This window comes from Falco peregrinus, chromosome 7 (genome assembly GCF_023634155.1).
Source record: "Falco peregrinus isolate bFalPer1 chromosome 7, bFalPer1.pri, whole genome shotgun sequence".
NCBI lineage: Eukaryota > Metazoa > Chordata > Aves > Falconiformes > Falconidae > Falco > Falco peregrinus.
In genome coordinates, this window is record NC_073727.1 from 50,167,049 (window position 1) to 50,180,138 (window position 13,090).

At 38.1% G+C, this 13,090-nt stretch overlaps 1 protein-coding gene across 1 annotated transcript in view; it reads right to left on the reverse strand.

Annotated features, from left to right (window-relative positions):
- The window catches only part of PRKN (parkin RBR E3 ubiquitin protein ligase), a 774,760-nt gene that overhangs the window by 129,423 nt on the left and 632,247 nt on the right, over positions 1-13,090 (reverse strand). Inside the window, exon 8 of the mRNA XM_055810872.1 lies at positions 1,448-1,509. Within this exon, the coding sequence (XP_055666847.1) occupies positions 1,448-1,509 (62 nt within the window). The remainder of the gene's footprint in view (positions 1-1,447; positions 1,510-13,090) is intronic.

Sequence of the window (13,090 nt, forward strand, 5' to 3'; positions counted from 1 at the left end):
TCCTTCAGATCTCTCCTTTTTCCCCACTCCTCCTGCCCTGCTTAGCTTTACCTCCTTGTGCAGCTCATTAAGTAGAGATCTTCCTTTACCAGACTTGTTAGCAAGTTCCCATATTTGATCATGCCCTGACAGTTCTTGGTCCCAGTTCCTTGACAGACACTTATCCCTACCTTTCTGGTTTCTACTGCTACTCTGGTTCACCAGCCAGCCCCATCTCTCCAGTGTCCCCAGGCTTCACCTCACTCTGCCCTCCATTTGTCATCTGGCTCTAACCAGTCTCTTGGCCCCGTCAATCCTGGTCATAATTTCATTTCCACTTCCTAAATCCTCAATCTCACCACATTTCTACTTCAAGTATCTCCTTTGGCCTAGTCTGTTTTCTGTCCTTTTTTCCATTCCTGTCAGACAAACCCTTCCATAGTCCCCTTTGTGCTGCCTTCTTGCTGAGGAAAAGCTGTGTCCCTGAGGAATTTGGCTTTTGACTTTCTATAACAGCTGAAGGTGGGGGCTGGTGGAGGAAAACTGGGAGTCTAGAAAATGTACCAGCAGCCCTATCTGTAATAAGAAAAGGGAGAGTGACAGGGAAAGAAGTAACAGGGTGTTCTTGACCATATAATCTGATCCAAAACCCAAGAAACCAGACTTTGAATTAACATTCAGGAACTGCTCCTACTTTTGTCACAGCCCTCATATAACCTTGAGCAAGTCCCTTGGTACCAGGTTCCTTAAAAGATGCAGATAATCTCATGTACAACACACTAATGCTGAGCTTCCAGGGCCCTGGTCTCTAGTATGTGCAACTCCATGTCAGGCAGTTAGGTTTTATAACCAGTACGTTAGGAGAGATACTTGAGAGACAAAGACAACATGAATTTCAGTAGCAGTAAGTGTTTGAAAATTCAACTTGCCTCTCAGAATTTAAGACCATTTCTCAATATCTCTGTACATTAATTTCATTATTGACAAAATAATAACTATGACCATCTTGTGAGGGTTGCAAAGCATATTTCACTTACGCTTTCTAAAATCCTTCTACAGAAATAGTTTTCTGAGTGCAAAGCACACCTATGATTATGAATGAGAAACACATTTTAAAAAGAGAAAAAAGGCCACAAAAAGAGATTTATAATATCATGAGTAGCTGTACGTATCAATCCTTTAGTTAGATTGTTTGTCTATCTGTTGTTTTAGAAAGCCTGTTTACTGCTGTAGTTGAAAGCCGACAAGTTGTGGCAGACAGCAGATGTACCAATTAATAACGTGTCAAGGCTGATAGATAGAATGAAAAAAACATATCTCACATATAACTCCTGTGAGTTTTTCCCCCCACATTTCAGGTCATTGGGGTTCATGAGATACACTCTGCCTCCCTGGAGAGAGATGAAACTGTCTCATTAGCGTCTATCTTTCATGACATTAAGATGCTGCCTTTGAGATGCCAACTCACCTGTTCTTCTCCCAGAATCCTAAAGTGATGAAGCTCTTTAATCAAGGAGTCCGGGCAGCCAGCTGTTGGAAAGAAACAAAACCAGGCATTTTAGAGGTTCCTGTCAGTGCAGTTTCAGCATAATATTCATAGATGCAGAGAGGATAGAATATACAGATTACCTTAGATAAAGAAGATTAGAAAGATTAGCCATGGTTCTGCAGGCACCAGAATGCTGAAACCCGTCTATCAAATAACCCTTCCACATTTCCAAGCATGCTACCAAGAACACTTAGAAAGGTTATATTCTGAATATTTTATCCCTTTCCCCAAAGGACTACAAACAAAAGCAAGATGAAAAGGGCAGCACTGTCTGCCAGATACCACCAGCCCCTTAGTGTAAGCCAAAAAGCCTGTTAAAAGAGGATCTCACATCAAAACCTTGGAGCTGCCCAAGGCTGAATTCTCATTCACACACCAGCTTTGGACTCATTTCTAAGCATAATACAGGCTTTCCCTGATTCCCTGAAGGATTTCATAGGCCCCACAGATCACTTTAATTTTGGCTGTCACAAATACAACCCATTTCACAAATATGTAGTTGTCACCCACAGATGTAATACACAAACCAACTATGCAGGCAGGGGAGCGATTTGCCAGAACTTTGCAATGAGATTAACATTCAGTCACTACAGACTTTCACATCTGTACCAGCCAGTAAGAAAAAATATGTCTTGCTCAGTGCCATGCACTTTACTGACCTGTTCAGACTGTGATTAAATCCAAGGCTGCTACTCACTTTTTGTACACTACTAGACTCATTTCTGGCAAGCGATAAAAGTGCAGACTGTGAAAGCAATCTGGGCTTTATTCTTCTTACCATAAATTGAAGCATCTGCTTGTGAACAGAGAAAATTCCTTAAAAGGAATTAAGAGCATAGTTCTCCCCAGAACATGGGAGGAACTACGATTTTTATCAACCTGCTTTTCTGCTGATGCAACTACAAATAGTTACCTCTCATTCTTGATGACTGCCATTAAAAGGATGCAAATGAATTTAGAGACAGTTGTCAGGAAATCTCCACCAGTACTGTGGTTTCACTCAAAGCCAATGAGGCACTCACAACTTGTTGGCATAGCCATTTTAGGGATACAGAAGGAAAAGCTTTTATACTTGCAAGCAACATAACTAAAAAAGGCAAAACCCCTACTATATACAAATATACTAGTACAAGTCTTCTACTGATATAACTTTTTCTAATTAGGGAACTAATTTAAATGATATTCAAATGAACTTCTTGCTGGTAAATGCTTTATCATTTCCATTCCAAGGAGGTGGAGAATGCACCATCAACACAACTCCATCAGCAAATCCTTTTAAAAGTAGCCAAGGTTTAAGGTCACCCAGGATAAAGCATATGTTAAGAATTATCTATTAATGGCTTGTCTCTTATTAAATATTATTATTTCTTCCCATTTAATAAAACCTATGATACTCTTATAGGCTTCCTTTTCACCTGTCTCTTCCTTCCTCTCACACACAAGGATATTCACATATTGGATCGTGTGAGTTTTAGCTCTAAGTGATTCTTCCTTAATGGATTTTTACTCTTCTCAACTTCTAGGACCACAACCCCTAATTCACCTTTAATTTTCTCTCCTCATTTACCCCATGCTTACGACTCTCACTGTTTGTTCTGTTTCTTGTTCTCAATGCACTTAAAGTTGTCCTTACTATTTCCACTACACAATCACTTCTATGCAGAACTTTTCTGTCCATTTTCACTGGGATTTACATCTCCATCTTCCAGCTCATCCAAGCCCTGAACATATCAGCTCTAACTGTTCCACTAACTTCTCAACCTGAGTCCTACGTGTAGTCCAGAGCTATTGACTTCTCTGTGTTTCAATCAGAACTCACTGCATAAAACACAGTTCTCTCTTACTCTTCAGTCCTTATGCAATTATTAACTTTTCCCCCACATGTAATTTCCCCTGAATATATCTGCATTGATTGTACACTGCTATAGGAATTTCTACGTGCAGAGGATAATTACAATTTCACGTAATACTGCATGTTAATCTTTGACAGATGTTAGCTTCGTAACACAACTAAACTGCTTTCTGCTTGTCTCTGCTTTTTGCTGTCTTTACAGCTTCTTCTTCAACCAATCATTTCTTTCTTCCCTCTTATCCTTTCCAATTTATTATTCACTAGATCCTTTAAGATGGGAAAGTTTCTCTTTTTCTTGCCTAGCAAGAACTTTTTCTCTTTCCATTCTCCTTGAAATCATATTTCCTGAATGCCTATTTCTCCCAGAAATCCATCCCATTCTGCCCTCATGCATAATTTATATGATCTCTTTTATGTGAACTGCTTACATGCATTCTCCCTTTCTCCCATGTTAGAGACTATAAACATTTTGGAACCAAGGACCTTTGTTTGCAAAAAATGTGTACAAGTATGAAGATATATAGATGTATTTATAAATATCTGTATGTTTAAGTGTTACTAGTTGTCGACTGCTGCAACCTTTCCCCAATGCAGTATTTTGTATAGTCTATTTTTTAGAGACTTGCCCAATGCAGTTTTCAATTTTTCATAGTCCAGACTTTCACTGGATATTGAAAGCTAACTATACAAGTTACTGGCAAAGAAGATAAGAGAGCTTAAAAAGCATGTCACTGTTGGCGTGATGCTTTCCAGCAACAATGAGTTCAGAAATGTCAAGTGTGTGCAGTATTGCATCATACCAACACACATTAGCCGTCTGCTATCTGTAAGAAGTCTTCTCAGATCTTCACATTGCAGAAGCAATAAATCAAAGAAACAATGGAAATTATTGTTGTCAAACAACAATTTGAGAAAAAAATAAAAATAAAGAAGAAATATGGAAAACAAAAAGAGATCATCCCTCTTTTGGGATATTTCTGGATGTGTTTCTGATATTTCCTATGTCTACTTTAATTTCTTCTGTTTAGTAAGCAGAACTTTGTAAAACATGCTCCAATGCTTGTTCTGGTGATCCTTTTTTACCATATATCTAGGAGCTGTGAAAAAGTCTTGGATAATGTTAAGTTCCTGCACAATGACTAGAGACAAAGGGTACAGACAAATAATCATTCCATAAATAAAAGGAAAATAGGTTAAAAATTACCTATTCTACTGAAAAGAATTAAGAAATATTTTTCATCTCACCCACAAACCCACCTATATATCCATCAACATATTTATGTACATGGAAACACACATGATGACTTGAAAATTATTACAAGTTAAGCACAGCACGCAGTGGGTTCACTGGCAAACTGTGCACACCAAAGGTTAAAAGAAAAATGCATTTTCTAAGTCTATGATGTGCGACTTGCGCATGCCATGTGAAATAAATAATCTGCAATTTACAGATTTCTGCTGTTTTGTGTAGAATGCTTTGAGGATTAGTTTTTATGCCCTCTGTAGTACAGAAACCTTTATAATCAATGCTCTCAACAATTACTGAAACTTTTCATTTCCCTCTTCCCAATTATTACTTGAAAAAGTACAGGCAAACATGAAATTTCCATAGACATAAACCAAACCATAGAAATATTTAAAAAATAATCAATAACAATTACACATAAGAACATTAAAAGGAAATTATGCAAAAGCAAGGACAATTGCCTTTAATCAGAAGCCAAAAGTCAGGATTGAGGACATCTGCAGACTGATAAGATGGCAGCTAAATTGTTTATTAGCTCCCCCTTTCAACACACATGCAAACTTATGTGTTTCGTATGTTCTTAGCTACAATGACTGTACAGGTTTTTGCTAACTGTGAAGGCAAAGTGAGATTTAAGAAATATAAAATTGATGCAAATCTTTAGTGTTTGTATACCGCTTTTTCCTCTGACAGCTCCATTGACCTCAAAGCAATGAGACCCATGAAACCAATGTGATGGAGCTTGAGTCTCAGTAGGAAACTAAGTTATAAAGGGATGATACGCCATTCAAAGCACCAGCAGCTTTATAAACTCAACACAAGCAATTTCTTCTATTTAAGCATTTATTACTACATTAAATATAAGCATATTATCTGTTTATTAATGTTCCATCCTACCTCAGATTACTTGTTTGAATAATTCTGTTGTTGCTTGATTCTCATATTGCTTTATTGTTGAACTCTGAGTGCTGCACTTATGAAGGAAAGTAAATTCAAAGACACAGAAACTTGCAACTGTAAATTTACAATTTACATTGTGATATTCTCTTCATAAAGATATACAGATATTTTTAATCTGATCGTATATGTATCTCCAAGAGAAGAATAAAGAAACAAAACTTAGGAAGGACAGTTTAATGTCTCCTAACATCATAAATCTCCTCATTTCAAGTGGTCTGAACACACATTGTGAGCTACACTTGTAATTAAACTATGATTCTAATTACTACCAATTTAATTACCCAAGTCTTCACTTTTTTTTTTTTCTCAGACAGAATTGGCTTCTGGTTTTGTTTCTGCTTAAAATTATCACTTTGTATGACTTATGTTCTCTGATGAGAAGGCAAAGGAAAAATTAAATCAACCCTTTAATATTGCATAAACTGGCAAAATAAAAGCAGAAAATGGCTGCTGTTACAAATACAGCCAACTGAGAACCAACGCAAGTGTCAGGGCCCTGATGGCACCACCAGCCCCAACTGTCCCTGCCCAGCCTCCTGGGGGTCCCCCACAGCCCAGGGCCCCACATCAGCCCCCCAGGGCCGTCAGGCCCTGCCCCAGTGACTCCGCAGCAGGGCCAGTCTCCTGCTCCCCACAGCCAGGCCCACCCACGGGCCCACGGCCCAGCCAAGCCTTGGCCTGTCCCCATCCCCAGGGAGGTGCCCATGGCCCAGGGCTGGGGCTGCCCCCCAGTACCCAGGGCTGGGGCTGTTCCGTGGCCCCAGCTCCCTGCTCCTGGCTGGGGTGGGACGGGCCTGGCTGAATATCAGCCTCAGAGAATCACAGAAAATCACACAACGTGCAGGTACAAGTGCATTTATCTCTGCTGTAGGATTTTGTGCTATGTCTTCCACCACAGATTTGTAGCATTATTCCCTGTTTTGCCTTTTAAATGCCATCTTTTCCCAAATGGTATGCTTGGATGAGATTCAATTTACTGAATTTAAGCATCAAAATATTGGGTATATGGGTCTAATATATTCATTGCACGCTTCCTGTTTAGTCAACAGGAGGAAAAACCCACCTTCACAGGGTAATTCCCTCCATCCGAGGCCGGACCCCAAATGGTATCCACTTATATCCATCAACTGAGAAGTCTAAGGTGACTAGGTAAGATTTACAGAAGTAACTTCTAGACTTTTAAGGTTACATGAGCTTATTTTCACCCAACACCCTGCAATCCCAATCACTTCTGCACATGCTTAACTTTGAGCATGTAAATTTTCCCATCACATTTATCTCCACGCAAACTGTGCATTTACATGGTGAACACAGCGTAACTTCCATTTCTCTCACTTAAAGTTGATGTCTGCATCAACACCTGTTAATTCTGAAGAGTACATACCCTTTTGTGAGCTCTGAACACAACCATGTAAGAATATCTATCCATGCCCTTCAAAGCATATCTTTAGACAGTGCTAATTGTTAAACCAAGCTTGCAACTGGAAAATATTGCAAATACATGAGAATAACCAATTCGTGCTTAGAAAATTAATGAACGTGTCTTTTTTATTTTTTTTTTTCCTGACTGATCCATGTAGAATTTTATTTGACTTGAGTACAGATACGAAAAATGTTCCATATTCAAAAAACCAATTCTACAAGTTTGGAAATGCAGCACTCTAGCACTCTAATGGCAGCACTTGCAATATAGCAACGATTATATATATTTTATATATATATATATGCAAGTGTACACTGGCTTGCTGTGTGTGCACAGCAAGGAATGGTGGCAAGGGAAGCTGGCAGCTCAGAGGTTCTTGTTGCAGCAAGTATCCATTCGGAGCACAGCCAGCCTCTAGTTACAGTGGGACACAGCAGCTGGGACCCCATACACATGGTACAAGTACCCAGCACAGCACAGCACAGCCAACTCTGCTCAGCAAGCAAGAATGGCAGGAAGAGCACAGCCCTGCACTCTGTGTGATAACAACGGGAATGGTAACGAGGTACTGAGAAGAGGGAGCTGGGCTACACTCTCACACAAAACAGTTTTGAAATCCCATAATCAGTGTGGATTCATTTGTTATGTCATTTTCCCAGTCTCTTCCAACCTGTTCAACTAATTGGAATATTGGCGCAAAAAATACACCCTTCTGCTGTATGTGTCTCTTCCAGTGAAAAGCAATCCTGTGCTGGTGACAGTGGGGTCACTCTTATGGGAACTGACAATGATTTCAAAGTATGAAGTGACTTCACTGTGCTTGTGTTAATTAAATGTTTTGATGTTTCAGGTGACCTCTTCTCGGTTTTGAAGTTATGTGAACATGAACAAAGACAAAACGAAGGAGAGTGGAATGCATAAGTATTTCATTGAAAAGAGAAAAAGATATGAAGAATATAAAGTAAATAATTTACAGAATATAAGCACATAAGACTATCCTTGGAATACTGTTTGTGTTTGTGCATTGTGAAAGATGTAGAAATGTTTTCTCACAGATCCCACAGAAGGGTATTATTACAATCATTTGCATAATATTTTTTACAACTTTCATGAGCAATACTTTTGTAAATAGTAAATTATTGAGGATTTTTTCTCTGTTGTTACCTAGATAATTTTCTAAATGTAACCAAACTTAAAGCTTCATTAATTTGTAGATGTACACTGTGCTTATAGGTATCTTCCTTTGTATAAGAAAGATTTAATTTTTAAAGAAAGAAAGGTGATACAACTGTTCTGTGAATCATTCGTTATCTCAAGTCCAAAGCCTTATTATATCTGCAGGTCTTAAAATGCAGAGGATTCATGTGGGCACACAACTATATTTAGAAGATCAATTATTGCTAACCACAAACAAACAAAAAATCACACAACAGAAAATCCTCTTATGAAATCAGCTTGTAACAACTAGGTTTACCTATTGATTTATTATTAACAAAAGGCCTTATTTATTTACCTTCTGAATTCTCAATGTTGATCATGCATTTGAGTCGCATTGGCAAATGAAATTCTCTGACCCATACTTCTGCTTCCAATACCTATTTTGATGATCTATTGTGATTGAGGTAGGTTCAGTCATGGAACATTTTTCCCCAAGCAACAAAACCAGATTTTTTGTTCAACGGATGCACAGTGCTTCTTCCCTTGCCTTCCTTATAGGTATCAGAAGTCTTTTCAGCAAGTATAATACATCTTAGCTATAGATCTATTTAAAAATGCTACACGCAGTTGTTGGACACACTAGAACAGGGGTCCTCAAACTATGGCCCGCAGGCCTGATAAGGCCCCCCAGGGTCCTCAATCCGGCCCCTGGTATTTACAGACACCACCAACCCACCCCACCCCCCGGGGGTTGGGGGGGGAAACCAAGCAGCCGCAGATGACCTCCTGCCACATCATCCACGCACCGGCCCCCTGTTTAAAAAGTTTGAGGACTCCTGCACTAGAATGTTGTTTGTATATTTTGTATATTTTCTGTCATCAGTATATTTACTAACTGGGAGACAACCTTAGCAGCCAAGTATCTTGTACTGGCCACCTTGCAACTGGTGTACGAAATAACATATCCAGTAATAACTAAAAAAGTAAAGTAAAACATTACACGGGGTTCTTTACTTGTAGTCATGCCATTCTGGTAACATCAGTTTGCAGATTAAATTTTTCCATACAGTAATCTAGATAAATAGATAGCAAGGTAAAACAAATATATGCCCAAAAAAAGATTAGTGTTTCAATAATATAGATTCCTTTGGAAAGAAAATATAAAAGGAGATTTTTCAAAAGCAAGAACTATTGAATTCTCTCCTTTCAAAGTCAGCAGGCACATATTTAGACTGTAAAACTCAGCTCTGTGCTGGGCAATGCTAAACCTGATAGCACGACAAGGAATGCCTGCATGTGGTTTACGTGCCCAGAGGTCAACATTGTGAAGGTCTTTCCTGTAAGTCTTCAAAAGTCTCTGTAAATCTGGAAATGGTGGGGCTGTTCTTCAGCTCAAGGAAACTAATACAGCAACAAATACATCCATGGTGCTTACACATATTCATACTAGCAAAAAAAATGGGCTTTGTAGACAAAATGTAATACTTTCTTAGAAAAGACTGCATGCCAGTAAAAGATATATTTAAGTGCCACTCTTTCAAACCCTAATCTGTAATAAGAAATCTATTTGCTTTTTAGAGAAAAATTTCAGAATTGAAATTATGTTTTCCCCTTATTAATACCCCTGTCAAAGTGTTAAGTTAATTTTCTCTTTTCTTGATTGACGTCTGACAGCTGAAGTCAGTAAAAAGACCTATACAGATTTTTGCTACCAAAAAGGCTGATGAAGCTAATATTCAAGGTTTTGTGAAAGCTTGATTGTCAGGATACAATACTTCTGTTCTGACCAGTTACCAGAGATGTCAGTTGCCCAACTGAATAGGTTAAATTTTGTCCGGATGTACTTAATTTCAAAATCATCCAAAGACACCAAAGGTATTTTTGCTCTCATGAAGTACTTATGCAACAATTCTGCAAAGGGACTGCAATAGAGTTGGGAAAGGATCACAAAGCTTGACTACTGGCAGCAAACAGAGCATCTCAGATTAGAGAAAATTCTGATGGCCTGGCTTTCTCACATTGCATACAACTTTGGCCTTCACTGTGCTGCTTCTCACTGTTTTTTTTAATGATGCTTTAAAGCCAAATGACTAGAAGCAATGAAACAAGTTAGGCATTCTCTACTAGGGTCTGTCTTTTAATATGTACAACAGAAAATATCAGCAGGAATATTGACCTGCCATTTCAGTTTAGAACCTGCTTCCTTGCTTGCTTTTTGCATATTTAAAACAATATTTAAAGCAGACTTGAACAAGTACTGCTTAGTCACATCAGCACTCAAACTCTGAATTGTACAAAGCTTCTCAATGCCAGCATGCTACTGCTTGTTATTTTTGGCAGGTTTCTCTATATTCTGCACTGCTATGTGATAAGTTGTTGAGTCTGTCAGAGGGGGATAATTTTCTATAAAAAAATTCTGTATTGCCCAAGAGACTAAGACTTCAGGGCAACCATGCAATAGTGCAAACATATTTGACTAATAGTCTGTACCATCTGCTCGATATTCTGGTTTAAATTATAGGCATAAATTCATCCATGCAATTCTTAGTAAAGTCAGTGAATACTAAACTCTTGTGACAAAACAAAATCCGTGCTGTCTATCTGTAATGGGAAATTGAACTACGACCTTTATTGCTCAAATACAGCAGATCCAGAAGCAGAAATAAAAAGGAGACTCCCTTCTTTCCATGCAAGTACTGACTTTTGCCAAACTAAGTAAATTCTAAAGAAATATTTTTTTAAAATGCTTCTTAATTAACAGAAGTTACTCCTACAGTTTCTTCATAACATCAAAGTGTCAGAAAATGGCAAGTCTAAGGCTGGCTCCTAATGTAACCAGGTTATTCTTTTTTTTTTTTTCTTTTTTTCTTTTTTTTTTTTTTCAGCTGACATACAACAGAACTGCTTTACACTTCTTTGGGAAGTCTCAACACCTTCTGCCATATATACCTTGGTAGTGAAAATCTCCTTGCAGGGATCTGGGCTGAAAGGAGCTCTTCACTCTCAGGACACTAGGTTTTTAGCTCAATCAGGTCAATTCATGAAAGGTTTTCTCATCTTTTATTCAAAAAGTAGTTGAAATCTCTAAAGCAAACTCCGTTCTCTCAAATTTTCACCTTCATGCTGGCACTGGCCTTTGATGATGATCAGTACCTTTAAGAAGGCAAGTGAGAGGTCAGGACCTTTCAGCATGTGGTGGAGACTTTATAAGAGAAGATATTGCCTTTTCAGGGAAAATCCAACTATCCATGAATGAAAGTCAACACAAGGCAAAAATAACTATAGAAGGATTTCATTTGCCAGTTACTGAAGGGCAAGTCTTTAACAGACTGTCATTTCTGAATGCCAGAATTAAGTAGGTGCAATATAGAAAACGCTAAAAGGTTTCTAAGGTGAAATTAAACTGAAGTTCACATAGCCGTTTTCCAGCTGATGGCTTGATAACAGATGTATACTGTAAAGCCCAAGTGCTGAGAATCAGACTTGGAGAGTAAATATTTCTTCTTTTTCCCCTTAAAAGTTGAATTAAGGAAACTGTCCTCCTATAATTTTGGGAGTGACCAAGCAATTGGAGTTTGAGCAATTCATTTTGTAATAAATTTCCATCTCATTTGTATTTTACCAAGCGAGGTTATTATACAGACCACATAATGTAGAATAAACCATTGTACCATCAAGGAAGATGTGGCCAGGTGCCAGAGAACAAACACAGCTTTCCATCTCTTTAATTACAGAACTAGTGTTCAGGAATATTTAAATGCAATTTTAAAAGGTTATTTTCTGTCGGCAGTACAGGAAAATCAATATGCCAAGCTCAAAAAAAATCCAACAGAAAACCTAAGATTCACACATGTAGGTTTCACTCTCTCGCTCACACATGCATAAGCATGCACAAAATTACTACTGGAGAAAATAGAATAGCAAACATATTAAGTGACCCAGAAACAGCAATGCTTTTCTTTCTACATTTGCATTTCTTTTTTTCCTGGGATATGACGTCATTCTGTATAAACTATATAAAAAATGCTATTCCTTTAATCTGTGCAGCATTTATAAGACTTCAACATGAGCCTTTCACTGAGAGCTTAGACAAATATTTAAACTGCTACATAAATGACTCTGACTACCAGGCAAGCCCAGGCTACTCTAAAAATAAATGTTCATGGACAATAAGCCCATCCAACCAAAAGAGAATTTTAAAAAGCCATGGAATATATTATGTCTCATAGAATAGTACAGACATATCTGGATGAATGGCTATGATTTTCTCTTTTTCAAGGGTTTTATGACAGAAAACCATTTCCAGAACACTAAAGAATGAAGCAATTGTCAAAAGTGACCTGCACTCTCGTAATGGAGTTGAAATCTTAATTGTTATCTAATTCTATTTTTCTTCCTCCTTTGCAACAGCAATACATGTATGTGTATTTTACTGCTCTCTGTGAGGGAACATGGCAAAGTTCCACTTGTGAAATGAGGACGGTTTTGCATTTCACCTTAATCAGATCAAATTAGGGCAGGTGGTAACCCTGCAGGCAACATAATTATGAAAAATGCCTGTGTTCAATACAAACTGTCCTTCCAGTCTTGAGGTCTAATAGGACATCATAGTACAATCTTTCTACATTTTACTGGCAGCTCAGAACACAGAAGCCTGCAGAGGGGAGACCACATACTACTCTTTTCGTCTGTGCAAATCCAGACAAATAATGCATATGTTCTTCAATATTTACCCTAACATAAGAGACAGAGTGTTCCTGGGAGTGCAAAAGCTGGTGTAGGTTGAAAACTAAAGTTAAATACAGAAGAAAAAGAAATTAAGTCACTCTCTAGTCAGGTCTAATTCTAAAAACGTTGTGCGAGACAGGCTAATCCTGCATTACAAACACCGATCTGTTTTTACTATAAAAAAGCCTGACAGGC